The sequence below is a fragment of the Procambarus clarkii genome, chromosome 68 (genome assembly GCF_040958095.1).
Source record: "Procambarus clarkii isolate CNS0578487 chromosome 68, FALCON_Pclarkii_2.0, whole genome shotgun sequence".
In the NCBI taxonomy this organism is placed as follows: Eukaryota; Metazoa; Arthropoda; class Malacostraca; order Decapoda; family Cambaridae; genus Procambarus; species Procambarus clarkii.
The window spans coordinates 6,961,140-6,976,405 of record NC_091217.1 but is presented as its reverse complement, the minus strand read 5'-3'; the positions used below and the strand labels follow the sequence as shown (position 1 = coordinate 6,976,405).

Here is a 15,266-nt window from a genome sequence, read left to right as displayed (position 1 = left end):
TTTGTCCGGGGTCATCTTGTAGCCTCATGCTGTCCTGCTCTGTCTTAATCCTTCTCGTAAATTTAGCATTATCGGCAAGCGTTGAGAGGAACGAGTCTATACCCTCTGGAAGATCATGTACGTATATCAGAAAAAGGATAGGTCCGAGTACAGAGCCCTGTGGGACTCCACTGGTGGTATCACGCCATTATGAGGTCTCACCCCTCACAGTAACTCTCTGCTTCCTGTTGCTTAGGTACTCCGTTATCCACTGGAGCGCCTTACCTGTTACTCCTGCCTATTTCTTCAACGTGTGAACCAGCCTTTTGTGTGAGGTAATTACTATTTGTGCCTGCAGGATGGTGCTGTTAGCTCTTGGACCCCACCTTTCTAAGCGCCGGTTGTCTAATGAACTGACCTCCGAGTTCTCTTCCTCCGTCATATGGACTACATACATTTCTCTCTAATACACACATCCTCAGAATGCAGCCCGTAGCATCTGCCTAACTCCCAAGTACCTATTTACTGAAAGGTAAACAGGTGCATCAGACGAAAAAATATGTTGGTTGTGTGTAGCACCATTGCTACACACAACCGACAGCTGCTTAGGTGGGGCTCAAGAGCTGAAGGTGGACCCTGTAAACCCAACTGGGTGAGAACACACACACACACACACACACACACACACACACACACACACACACACACACACACACACACACACACACACACACACACACACACACACACACACAGTTTCAAGTGTAGATATGATAGAGCCCAGTAGACTCAAGAATCTGTTCACAAGTTGACTGACAGTCGAGAGGTGGGACCAAAGAGCCAGAGCTCAACCCCCGCAAGCACAACTACTCGAGTACAACTAGGTGAGTACACACTCTCACATCACAAGGAGTACAGGTACTCGCGAGGATATATGAAGTAACCAATGAGGAGCCAGTCAGTTTAGTGCCTCCTTAAAGCCTAGGACACGGTCCCAGATTACACTCAGGAGGAGGAGGAGGAGGAGGAGAGAAGATGGTCAGGGAGCAGGAAGAGGAGGGAAGAGGGTCGGGGAGGAAGAGGAGGAGGAGGGAGAGAATCTCCCACTCACTAACATCGTTATTTCCTCTTCATAACATTTTTACAGTCTATATTAACTGTTGTTGTTGTTGTGTCTCATCTTGTGTTTGTGGGTCCTCCCGTCTCCCCCACCATGGTCTCTCCCCACCATGGTCTCCCCCACCATGGTCTCTCCCACCATGGTCTCTCCCCCACCATGGTCTCTCCCCACTACAGTCTCCAGTATCTCCACAACATCCTTACTCCTTCTCTATCTCTCAGTTTTCTTATCTTATCCTTCATTCCACTCTCCCCCTGCAATGTTTCTCCTCAGCCAGCCCACACTCGCCTTCTCTCTAAGTCTCCTCCCGTTCCTCTCACTCTCCCACCCTCTCCCTTGCCTCTCCTGCTGAAGGAGCCCGTCCCACCAACAAGGAGGAAACGGAGGCTGAGAGAGGACTAATTTCTGCTATCTGGGGAGGATAAAGGGTCTGGATATTGGGCCATATTACGTCATATTGGGTCATTATCCTACATTATGTCTTACATTCTTCACCTGGTCCCTCCCCCTCACCCCACGTACCCAACTCCTGCTCCTACCAACACATTACTCTCTCTCTCTCACTGTCTCTCTCTCTCTCTCTCTCACTGTCTCTCTCTCTCTCTCTCTCTCTCTTGCTCTCACACGCACACACACACACACAATAGACAACCGCAACCAGAAAGCGGGGCCCAAGAGTTAGAGCTTGATCCTGCAGGCACATATAGGTGAGAACACACTCTCACAAACACGTTTTCCACCACATCCGCTTCAGTATATTCACGTCTTGTTAACTTGATCTACTCCCTTCCTCTCCCTCGTTCCTTCCTGTCCCATCACCCTTCTCTGGCATCTCTTCCTCCTCCTCCTGCTCTCACTTCCGGAAGTGTAAAGGTGAGTGCGCCAAACACAGGGAGAGTTACGCTAATCTTGACAGGGTCAAGGGGTCTTGGAGTCAAGAACTGTGCCAGTGCGCAGGTCTTCTTAAGATTGAACATATGAGAGATGGACCATAGCCCCCATGACCAGTCTCTCTGTGTCTAGCCTTCACCTGGTGCCCGTGGGAGAGCACTGGCATCCCTTCACACAGATACAACGTGTAGGATTCCTTGGGATGCTTGCCTAGTGTGTGTGGGACACCGTTGCTGGTCCAGGGCTCCCACACCTGGGGTGCTGCTTGCTGAGGTGTGGTGTTTTGTGTACAGTTATTGAAGGTTCTTCACCTGAGGAAGGTTCTTCACCTGAGGAAGGTTCTTCACATGAGGAAGGTCCTCCACATGAGGAAGGTCCTCCGCCTGAGGAAGGTCCTCCGCCTGAGGAAGGTCCTCCACCTGAGGAAGGTCCTCCGCCTGAGGAAGGTCCTCCACCTGACCTACGAACTTCTCCTTTTTTTAATCAAACTTTTAATCAAACAATTACGCCTCTTCCTTCATTGTTCTTTTTTCATGAAAATGTTGACAACTGAGACACGCTGAGAAGCGCCCAGGATCTCGATTTATTTGCTGGAGAATGTTTGCCTGCAGCCAGCCAGGACCTCACCCACTCAGCACCCGTGATGAGTGGGTGAGGTCTTGACAAATACACAGCTGTTGATTCACTGTTCTCATCTTATCTCTCACTGTGTAACCACATATACTCTTCTAATTGTACTCACCTGTTTGGGTCTGCGGAATCGTCCTTCAGCGCCTGGTCCCCGTCATTCCTGCTTTTTATATCGTGGATGGAGTGGGATTTCCGACTACTCTCACGTATGATTCGTCAGTGTCTCTGTGGTTCGTCCAGACACTCGTTCTATTTGGATTCAATGTGAACAATCATCTCGTTTTCCCTCGTAATAAACTCAGTCTCTTCTGCCTCTCTTCATATCCTGTTTCTGATCCGGTCTCCTTGCAAACTTTTAAACATTTCTTCTCCTTTTCTTGAATGTTTGTAGAGGTTGGGGCTCTGTGTGAGGGCAGCGTACTCTAGGGGCTGTACCTGGATTGTACCTGGATGGGGTTCTGGGAGTTCTTCTAGTCCCCAAGCCCGGCCCGAGGCCAGGCTTGACTTGTGAGAGCTTGGTCCAACAGGCATAAGTTGCTTGGAGCGGCCCGCAGGCCCATATACCCACCACAGCCCGGTTGGTCCGGCACTTCTTGAAAAAAAACTATCCAGTTTTTTCTTGAAGATGTCCTCGGTTGTTCCGGCAATATTTCTTATACTCGCTGGGAGAATGTTGACAAATGTGGACCTCTGATGTTTATACAGTGTTCTCTGATTGTGCGTATGGCACCCCTGTTCTGTGTGATTCCTAAATTCCTGCTCTGATTCCTAAATCTTAACTCGTCCAAGTTAAAACCATTATTTCGAGTTCTGTTTTATGTTGATGTATTTAACACGTTTTTGTTATCGCCTTTGTTATACCCTTCATCCGTTATATACTTCAATTACGTCCCCTCTTATTCCTCGTCTTTCTATAGCGTGTAAATGAAACATTTACAATCTCTCTTCATAGAGGACGAGGCTCTTAATTCCTGGAAATAACTTTGGTACGCTTCTTTATTTGTGCTCAAGTGGTTTTATGCTTCTTGTATAGTTGGGTGAGCAAACCTGAACACTATAATGTAAAGGAAGCCTAACAAGCACCCAACTAATCATGACGCCTAGATCTTTTTCACATTGAGATCTGGCTTTCTCGATCATGTCGAGTTAATATCTAGTAACTCTACCATCATTTTCTCGGCTTTGAATGTTGCATTTGTCAGCATTATATTGTATCTACTAGTCCTTCGTCAAATTTAAAAGCTTTCTAAACCAATTTGTTGCGATTTTGAGGTTTCTAAATTTATTCCACGCCCTACTTCTATATCAATTGGAATTTTGCTTAATTTTGCTGTTCATTCCTATATCTAAATCGTTTATATAATGGGGCACAAGAGAGAGGTCCGAGGATTGAGTCCCGAGTGGCAGCCCTCGCGACGGCACCCAGTGAGGCTGGTGGCACCTGTGGCACCCATACACACCAGTGGCACCGTCACAACAGTGGCACCCTCACACCCCCACACACACCAACCTCTCCTAAAAAGAACGTCGCATTTCGCTCGAGTGCGTTACATAAAGTCAAACATCGTCGTACTAGAAAATGGAAGCGGCTGGCGAAAGTGACGTACTGTCCCGTTTTCTGTTTTGGGTCCTCTGGAAGGTTAGGAGAGGACACCTTAAGAGGACGGGCTGCCCATCACGCAAACGTTAACACAACCAACACTTGCCAAACAAGCGGTATCAACCGGCTAAAGCGACGAGCAAACCATGCCATTCAAGGTAGTCACTTCATTAGTGAAGCCTTCCCCGACACGTCAAGCCATCTAAGAGGAAGCCAAGTTAAAAAGGCGATGAAGCTCTCTTAAACAAAGCCGGAGGATTCCATCTTAGCACACCAAGTCTTAATGTCTATAAACAGAGCAGGTCAGTTGAGCCTGGCCTCAGGCCGGGCTCAGGGAGTAGAATAACTCACGAAACTCGCTCCAGGTATGCTCTAGGTAAGCATGTTAATAAACAGTGCTGACCGGCATGCCAGTAAACAGTACAGGTCAGCATGTTAGTAAACAAGTAGTTCAGCATATCAGCAAACATAGCATTACAGCATGCTAGGAAACAGAGCAGGCCAAAATGTGTGTAAATAGAGCGGACCAGCATGTCAGTCAACAGGACAGCCAGTATGTCAGTAAACAGTAAAGGCAACCATGTCAGTAAACAGAGCAGGCCAGCATGTCAGTAAACAGAGCAGGCCAGCATGTCAGTACACAGAGCAGGCCAGCATGTTAGTAAACAAAGCAGGCCAGCATGTCAGTCAACAGAGCAGGCCAGCATGTCAGTAAACAGAGCAGGCCAGCATGTTAGTAAACAAAGCAGGCCAGCATGTCAGTAAACAGAGCAGGCCAGCATGTCAGTAAACAGAGCAGGCCAGCATGTTAGTAAACAAAGCAGGCCAGCATGTTAGTAAACAAAGCAGGCCAGCATGTTAGTAAACAAAGCAGGCCAGCATGTCAGTAAACAGAGCAGGCCAGCATGTCAGTAAACAGAGCAGGCCAGCATGTCAGTCAACAGAGCAGGCCAGCATGTCAGTCAACAGAGCAGGCCAGCATGTCAGTCAACAGAGCAGGCCAGCATGTCAGTAAACAGAGCAGGCCAGCATGTCAGTCAACAGAGCAGGCCAGCATGTCAGTCAACAAAGCAGGCCAGCATGTCAGTCAACAGAGCAGGCCAGCATGTCAGTCAACAGAGCAGGCCAGCATGTCAGTAAACACAGTATCGACCTACGTGTGTGTGGAGGCAGGCGGAGCAGACGGAAACTGGCACCTGTGAGGTCTGGAAAATAATAACAAAAATGTATAGGTGTGAAAAGTCTGAGAAATATGGCTACACAACACTCACTTATTTCTTGAGAAGAGGCGTAAATAATAATAATAAAAACTAATAATAATAATAATAATAATAATAATAATTATGAAGGTGAAGGAAAGACTCAATTTATGTATAAGTGTATAAAAAACATATATCTAAGGAGGTAACCTTAGGTTACATGTGTGGTGAGGACGAGCCTCACCTGATTAGTGTTTGAGATGTAAGTCTTTGAATTTTTATCCTAAAATAATAATAATAGAAATAATAATGCACAGAGGAATCACATTAACATGATGTATCAATGAGGTAGAATACAAGCCAGAGTGCATGGGGGGGGGGGGGCATTGTATGGAACACTGATTAGGCTTCAGTGTAACCCTTAGGAACTCTAGGGGAATTCATTTGAATCCCAGGTAGTAATGTTTTTGACCATGTCGTGGCGAAGTGGTCTAAAGCGTGCGCTGGGGAGTACTAAGTACGAATCCTCTTCATGGCTCGTAATGATTTTCTTAATAATAATAATAATAATGAAGATAGAAAAACGAAGAAGTAGAGGTATCAGAGACAAAACTAAACAGACACACACATTAAGAGATGAGAATGAGTCAGCAAGACCACCTTCCCAAACAGTGTGTTGACATGGAAGACAAACACAAGACGCTTTTAAGACGCTTCCCCCAAATTACCTCCTTTAGGTTATCATAATATTCAGATTTATTGTGCAACCTTAAGCAGAAATTATTAAAAGTCAATATAATTCATATATTCACTAAATTTTTGTTTGAAAAAAAACTTTAATGATTTTTTTTGTATCTAAACACAACCTCCAGGAAGTATACAATATGAAATACACACCCCAGGAAGTACACAGTATGGCATACAACACCCCGGAAGTATGCAGTACGAAATACAACACCTAGAAAGTGTACAACATGAAATACAACACCCAGGTAGTATACAGAGTGAAATACAGCACCCTGGAAGTTCAACTGCCCCTTGTAAGAGGATGAGAACCCACAGGCTTCGCTGTATTACACTCATGTTCGATAGTTAACTTGGGCTTAAATACAGATTTTATGGACCAAAAAGGAAAGAATTTCTGTGACCTAAAAGATAACAAACGGATTCGCGATCTTGCTTTTATGGCGGTTACCTTACCTTGAGGTGCTTCCGGGCCTTAGCGTCCCCGCGGCCCGGTCGTCGACCAGGCCTCCTGGTTGCTGGACTGATCAACCAGCGGTTACTATAGACCACTACAACAGTACCTGAACATACGAGATGTAACAGCACAATGCACTGGTGAAAGAGTTTTGTGACTTTGTGCTTTTGAGATGAAACTCCAGTATTTTGAAAGACAACTTGCAAGGAATAACTTTCACTTACAAAATCCGAGCAAGCTATACTGACCTAAGTTTTGTGCTGACCCCCACACAGAATACTACTGCAAGATTTCTAAGTTAAGGAATGAGTTTCACGAAAGACTTTATCGAATTTAAATACCTCGAGAAAGATTTCTCCATTTATTTTTTTCGGAACCTATGTTATATCAGAATGTCTTGAGCAAGACTTTACATAGTATCAAGAGAAAGTCTTGATACAATGTGAAGTATCAGAATGTCTTCAGCAAGACGTAACTGACTTACAATGTGATCTGTTTAGCGGAAAAACTTTTCGCCGGTTGATATCGGCCCATTTTACCCATATCTTGAACCAGATTATTCCGGAGTCATTTTTTTCCTTTTTGTATCAGTTTATGTTTGGAAGTATATATGTCTGTGAGCAGCTCTTTTCTGTAATGAACGTTAACAAATCTCGGCTTCGTTCTCAACCTATTGATGCACACCTGAACTCAATACCCAAGGTTGCTGTAGCTTGGTCATACGCTCCGGACTCCGATGCCAAGTGCCAGAGTGGGAGATGCCAGGTGTCGAGAAGCAGCAACATCAGACAATAAGATAAATGTTAGAAAAATCTGCATACTTATTTTTTTCCATTTACGACTATTTTACTTTTGGCCCAGGAGGTAGGGAGGGAGGGAGGGAGGGAGGGAGGGAGGGAGGGAGGGAGGGAGGGAGGGAGGGAGGGAGGTAGGTAGGTAGGTAGGGAGGGAGGGAGGGAGGGAGGGAGCGGGAAGGTCTTCCGTGGCACAGCTTCCATTAATTAGAATCATGTGAAATCTGATTCTAAATTAGATTTCACATGATTCTAAATCTAATCATGGGTGTCTAACTATTATATGTCTATTATAGTCTAGAGATCCACATTAATTGTTGTAGTTAATTTACCAAGTGTCTCAGTTAGGAAGATATTCCGTTTAGGAAGTGTTCACATAGAACTTATAAATTTGTCTTCCCCCCCCCCTACTCCACCTTTTCTTTATCCACTTTTACACTATTATTAAAAAAAATGATGCCCTGTAAGCCCCCTTGGCCCATCTCTTCTATCCCTTCCACCCCTGCCCCCCCCTCTCCCAGCCCTGCCCCCCCCCCACCCTACGAGCCCCGCCCCTCGGCCCATCCGTGCCAAACCTGCCCTCGGCCCCCCCGGTGCCCTCGGCCCCCCCCCCCCCGTGCCTTCCTTACCCTGACTCCAACCAGCGCTAATCACCATAATATATGTTTCAAAACAACACATTAATAACTCCTGGGCGTTGCCGGGTGTCATGCAAGCTGGTGCTGAGGGCGCCGGCCCCGGGCACTGCTCGTTCCTGCAGGGGCCTCCACTACACCCGGTGTTCCCTCCGGGGATAAGTAACGTTCCTGCAGGGGCCTCCACTACACCCGGTGTTCCCTCCAGGGATAAGTAACGTTCCTGCGTTACGTCCAGTGTTCCTTGGGAGGTTAAGGAACGCTGGTCACAAGGCCAGGCTACCTGCCATGGCAGAGGCGCGAACATGGGCACGCTGGTGGACACTATGTACCCAAATGAACCACAGGGATGTCAGAATGGGTACGAACACGTGAATAAAAATAGGTGAGTACACACACGCAATGAGCGTTAAAAATTTATACAAATCAGAACAGACGACGTCGACGACAGAACACTTCAGGAAGACCAACAGTCAGCGAAGAGGGTCCCGGAAATGGCTATTGGAAATCAATGCAGTAAGTGTAAAGTAATGAAAATGTTGACAGAGAACACAAAACAAACATCAAAATAGCCTTCAAGTACATTAACGAGGAGGTATTTATAACGCTGAACTCCCCTTATCTGCCACCTGCATTAGAGTACGCAGCACCGGCGTGGAGTCCAAAACTCAAAAAGAAAATAAGAACACTTGAATGAAACAGTAATTTGCTACTACAAACATCACAAAACTGAGGGGATAGGTTGAAAAAAAAAACTGAAAGATCTGCACCAAACGAGGACATCAATAAAGTAGCGAGGAGGCATGACAGAGATATACAAAATCCTTAGTGCAATTAACACACTGAAAAAGAACTAAATCTTTGCCATAACAATAAACGAGAGGAAACTTCTTTAGAGTAAGATTAACGAGAAAATTCAATAAAATAGTTGAATAGGCAATGAAAGTTAACTCTAGAATTTTAATAAAAGTAGATATGACAGTTGACGTGAAGGGGAGGAGTTATTGGATTATAACCACGGAAGGCTAGAGAGGCGGGGCCCAAGATCAGAAGCCCGATCCTGCAGGCACACATTGGTGAGTATACACGCGCCGCGCGCGCACGTTCACCTCGAGAACCAAGGAACACATTTGTGACCTCTCACTTCGTAAAGTATTGACCAACAATAATGGAAAACAATTGGTTAATGCAGGCATTGAGGGGGAGGGGTATTGGAGGGGGGGAGGGGTATTGGAGGGGGGGAAATAGGGTGCAGGAGGGACGCAAAGGGGCACCTGGCCCCTCCCCTTACCCCCTCTTCCCTTTACAACCATACAACAAAATACACTGTAAATTATGTACTTTTCATATTGTATGTTTGTTCTTCACTTCTCGATGTTCCGACAATTTGTCTTACTCTATCTGAGGTTTGTGTCTATCTTGGACATGTCTCTCATCATGGTACCGTCTTGGTGCTATCTCTGACTCACATGGCGTGTCTCTCATTACTGGTTCACACGGCACAATCCTAATCTCTCTATCTGATCTTATAATAACAACGAACTCCTGAGACATTTATATTTCACAGAGCAAGAATGCAAGAATTCATTCCCAGCGCAGTCCGGATAATATCAATAGGAATACAAACAGGTGTTCATACACACACTAAAGGTCAATTATCGACTAATAACAATACAAGAGTGTTAATTCCATGACGTCACACACGAGCTGACTCCTGGTAATATAGGTCTCCAGTCTGCTTTGTTTACCAAGTGCAAGTCTTCCATGACGTCACCCGCGGGGTTGCCAGCGTGTGATTAAAGTTAAGCAAAGGTTGTGTGTAGACAAATCGTCCAATTACAGCCTCGTTCGCCGCAGGGCCGATAATATATGCTTCCCGGGGAATCGGCAGCATAATTTGTCTTGTATCGATCGTTGCCGGCGATAAACGACGGGAAAACGATAAACAAATTGATTCATGAGGCGACAGGAATTGCGGGAGTGACGTCACAGACGCTCCGCCCACGGGCGTGACGTCACAGTCTGGGACACTAACCCAACCCAACACTTGGGTGATGTGAACTTGGCAAGGTCAGGATGAGTCGCCCTACACACCTGTCACACTCACGCTAAGGACGAGTCGCCCTACACACCTGTCACACTCACGCCAAGGACGAGTCGCCCTACACACCTGTCACACTCACGCCAAGGACGAGTCGCCCTACACACCTGTCACACTCACGCCAAGGACGAGTCGCCCTACACACCTGCCACACTCACACCGAGGAAGAGTCGCCCTACACACCTGCCACACTCACGCCAAGGAAGACTCTCCCTACACACCTGCCACACTCACACCAAGGACGAATCGCCCTACACACCTGCCACACTCACGCCAAGGAAGAGTCGCCCTACACACCTGCCACACTCACGCCAAGGAAGAGTCGCCCTACACACCTGCCACACTCACGCCAAGGAAGACTCTCCCTACACACCTGCCACACTCACGCCAAGGAAGAGTCGCCCTACACACTTGCCACACTCACGCCAAGGAAGAGTCGCCCTACACACCTGCCACACTCACACCAAGGAAGAGTCGCCCTACACACCTGCCACACTCACGCCAAGGAAGAGTCGCCCTACACACCTGCCACACTCACGCCAAGGAAGAGTCGCCCTACACACCTGCCACACTCACGCCAAGGAAGAGTCGCCCTACACACCTGCCACACTCACACCAAGGAAGAGTCGCCCTACACACCTGCCACACTCACACCAAGGAAGAGTCGCCCTACACACCTGCCACACTCACACCAAGGAAGAGTCGCCCTACACACCTGCCACACTCACACCAAGGACGACTCTCCCTACACACCTGCCACACTCACACCAAGGAAGACTCTCCCTACACACCTGCCACACTCACACCAAGGAAGAGTCGCCCTACTCACCTGCCACACTCACGCTAAGGACGAATCGCCCTACACACCTGCCACACTCACGCCAAGGAAGACTCTCCCTACACACCTGCCACACTCACGCCAAGGACGAATCGCCCTACACACCTGCCACACTCACGCCAAGGGACTCGCCCTACACACCTGCCACACTCACGCCAAGGAAGACTCTCCCTACACACCTGCCACACTCACGCCAAGGAAGACTCTCCCTACACACCTGCCACACTCACGCCAAGGAAGACTCGCCCTACACACCTGCCACACTCACGCCAAGGAAGACTCTCCCTACACACCTGCCACACTCACGCCAAGGAAGAACAGAATAATTGATATTAAAAACACCATGACCCCAAAAAAAAGTTTTGCATATAAATAAACACTGATAAAAAAACATCATGTTGTATAGAAAAACATTTTCTTTTTCTTTTTTTATGATTGAATTTGGTGTGGCAACACTCGAGGAGGCGAACCCCAACAACCTGTTGGAATTAAAAGTTGCTTTGAATTTAGATTGAAAGTAATGATGGAAGCTGTGAGGCCCCAGGCACACCTACACTCCAGGTGTGTATAGAGCTGTCAGGCCCCAACACACCTACACTCCAGGTGTGCCTCAAGCAACACCTCCGTCCACATCTGTCATCACCTTCAACCTCCAAAGTAAAAAACAAAATAAAAAATTCAGTGTGTTTCTGACTTGTAAACTTCAAAGTGAAAAACATCTTTGTAAATTAACCCAAGTTATTCATCACGAGTTTTAAAGAAAAACCTGACGGAGTTGTCCGCAAAACTTCTTGGACGCCATATAGCAGTTGTGGTGAGGCTTCCTCACCCCTTAATGGAGGCTTCCTCACCCCTTAATGGAGGCTTCTTCACCCCTTAATGGAGGCTTCTTCACCCCTTAATGGAGGCTTCTTCACCCCTTAATGGAGGCTTCCTCACCCCTTCGTGGAGGCTTCCTCACCCCTTCGTGGAGGCTTCCTCACCCCTTAATGGAGGCTTCCTCACCCCTTAATGGAGGCTTCCTCACCCCTTAATGGAGGCTTCCTCACCCCTAAATGGAGGCTTCCTCACCCCTTAATGGAGGCTTCTTCACCCCTTAATGGAGGCTTCTTCACCCCTTAATAAAGGCTTCCTCACCCCTTCGCGGAGGCTTCCTCACCCCTTCGTGGAGGCTTCCTCGCCCCTTAATGGAGGCTTCCTCACCCCTTAATGGAGGCTTCATCACCCCTTAATGGAGGCTTCCTCACCCCTTAATGGAGGCTTCCTCACCGCCTCACACACCTGTGAGGCTGAGTCACCTGAGATGTGTTATCTTGCGTCACCTGTGATGTGTCCCTTGCGTCACCTGAGATGTGTCCCTTGCGTCACCTGAGATGTGTCCCTTGCGTCACCTGAGATGTGTCCCTTGCGTCACCTGAGATGTGTCCCTTGCGTCACCTGGCCCCCAGGAGGGTGTGAGGACCGGCTCATAAATCTCTCACCAATTAATCCTCACCATTTCCCTTGACTCCAAGTCTCACAAACTAGTCTCTCTAAATCAGTGAACCATTAACTTCCTCTTCGCCATAAATCCAATTTTTCCTCCCATAAATTCCGCTTTTCTTCCTCATAAATTCCCCGTCTTTCCTCAAAATCCTTAATTCCGTGTTATTCCGTCTCTGTTCCTTTGAACATTCCGTTTTATATATCTTCCTACTTCCTCTTAATTACTTTTTGTTCTTCGTAAATCCTTTTCCGTTTTCTCAAATATTCGTTTCTTCTAAGTAATCCTTCCCCCCCCCCCTGGTAGGGTGATGGGGGCCTCATGTGTCCCCCCCCTAGAGGTAATCCCCATCATTACACTTACAAGGTGGTTTATCCCCACCGTAACTAGCCATCATCTCTCCTTGGAAGACCTAATTACCAGTTCAGTCACTCAACAACAGGTGTTCCTGGCTACCTGTTTACTCCTCTACGCCAAACACGTGATAATCTACTAAGATTACTAAGTTTACTATACTTGTAGTCTGCCCCACACCTGTGCTAACACCTGTGGCAGCACCTGTGCTAACACCTGTGGCAGCACCTGTGCCAACACCTGTACCTGAAACATTATTTTCAACATTCCTCCCCCCCCCCCCGCCCCCCCCTCCTAATGCACCTCTTCCTCCTCCTTCTCCTCCTACAGCTTCTACTCCTACTCCTCCATGTCCAACCCCTTGGACTGGACGGTAGAACGACGGTCTAGCTTTTCATGCAGGTCGGCGTTCAATCCCCGACCATCTAAATGATTAGGCACCATTCCTTCCCTTCGTCCCATCACAAATCCTTATCCTGACCCCTTCCAAGTGCTATATAGTCTTAATGGCTTGGCGCTTTCAATGGATAACTCCCTTCCCATCCCTTCATACTCCTGCTCCTACTTTTACAGCTTCTTCTCCTGCTCCTCCTCATCCTACACCTCCTTCTCCTCTTCCTACGCCTCCTCATCCTACACCTCCTCATCCTACACCTCCTCCTCTTCACTACGACTGTGTGTTTAATCTCACTCCTTTGTGTCTGAGTCTCCTGCTGATACCTTAATCCTACTGAAAACATGTGGGACTTTACTTTCTCTTCTCCCCCCCGCTTCTCTCTCTCTCTCTCTCTCTCTCTCTCTCTCTCTCTCTCTCTCTCTCTCTCTCTCTCTCTCTCTCTCTCTCTCTCTCTCTCTCCCTCTCTCTCTCTCTGCCCTGCTGAAGCTCTCTTCATTTATCACTGCCTCCTGTTATCTTTCTGTCTCTCGCCTCTAATCTTCTCTCTTTCACCATCTCCTCCCTAAATCTCCCAGTTATTGCTTCTGTCCTTCACTCTGTTCTTCCCCATTTCCCGTTAGTTATCGTCTTGTCTCTCTTCTTCTCACTCTTTCTTTGCGTCTCTCAGGGCCCCCTTTCTCCTTAATGTACCTGTCGCGTGTCGCTCTCCCTCGCTTCCTTCATTCCTTTACCTTTCCTATATTTTCCTGCTTCCATTCTACCAACTTGTTCCACCTTTTCTCTTAGTTACCTTTCATCCCCTTCCCTCTCCTTCCCTTCATTCACCCTATCTAAGCTTCCAATTATTGATCTTTTCATCCGGCCGCGCATTCGTCCAGCCAGTCAGCCAGCCAGTCAGCCAGATAGACAACCAGTTAGCCAGCCAGTCAGCCAGATAGACAACCAGTTAGCCAGCCAGTCAGCCAGATAGACAACCAGTTAGCCAGCCAGCCAGCCAGCCAGCCAGCCATTCATTCAGCCAGCCAGCCATTCAGCCAGTCATCCATCCAGCCATTCATCCAGCCATTCATCCAGCCAGCCAGCCAGCCATCCATCCAGCCAGCCAGCCATCCAGTCAGCCATCCAGCCAGCCATCCAGCCAGCCAGCCATCCAGCCATCCATCCATCCAGCCAGCAAGCCAGCCAGCCAGCCATCCAGCCAGCCAGCCATCCAGCCATCCATCCATCCAGCCAGCCAGCCAGCCAGCCAGCCAGCCAGCCAGCCAGCCAGCCAGCCAGCCAGCCAGCCAGCCAGCCATCCAGCCATCCATCCATCCAGCCAGCAAGCCAGCCAGCCAGCCATCCAGCCAGCCAGCCAGCCAGCCATCCATCCATCCATCCAGCCAGCCAGCCAGCCAGCCAGCCAGCCAGCCAGCCAGCAAGCCAGCCAGCCAGCCAGACAGCAGGTACCTCGGCCGCCAATCTCTACTGGTGTTTGCTAAGGTGTTCTGGTCCACAGTACCACTACCGTATTGACTATTAAGCGGCGAGCGCCGTCCACCCCACAACTTAAGCGCCGTCCACCCCACAACGTGAGCGCCGTCCACCCCACAACTTAAGCGCCGTCCACCCCACAACGTGAGCGCCGTCCACCCCACAACTTGAGCGCCGTCCACCCCACAACTTGAGCGCCGTCCACCCCACAACTTGAGCGCCGTCCACCTCACAACTTGAGCGCCGTCCACCCCACAACTTGAGCGCCGTCCACCCCACAACGTGAGCGCCGTCAACCTCCCACAACTTGAGCGCCGTCCACCCCACAACTTGAGCGCCGTCCACCCCACAACTTGAGCGCCGTCCACCCCCACAACTTGAGCGCCGTCCACCCCACAACTTGAGCGCCGTCCACCCCACAACTTAAGCGCCGTCCACCCCACAACTTGAGCGCCGTCCACCCCACAACTTAAGCGCCGTCCACCCCACAACTTGAGCGCCGTCCACCCCACAACTTGAGCGCCGTCCACCCCACAACTTAAGCGCCGTCCACCCCACAACTTGAGCGCCG

At 48.6% G+C, this 15,266-nt stretch overlaps 1 protein-coding gene across 1 annotated transcript in view; it reads right to left on the bottom strand.

Moving 5' to 3' along the window:
• The window catches only part of Ten-a (tenascin accessory), a gene marked incomplete in the record, with an annotated part of 418,622 nt that overhangs the window by 206,588 nt on the left and 196,768 nt on the right, over window positions 1-15,266 (bottom strand). The window contains 1 exon segment of the mRNA XM_069310940.1: window positions 5,378-5,425. Coding sequence (XP_069167041.1) covers window positions 5,378-5,425 — 48 coding nt within the window.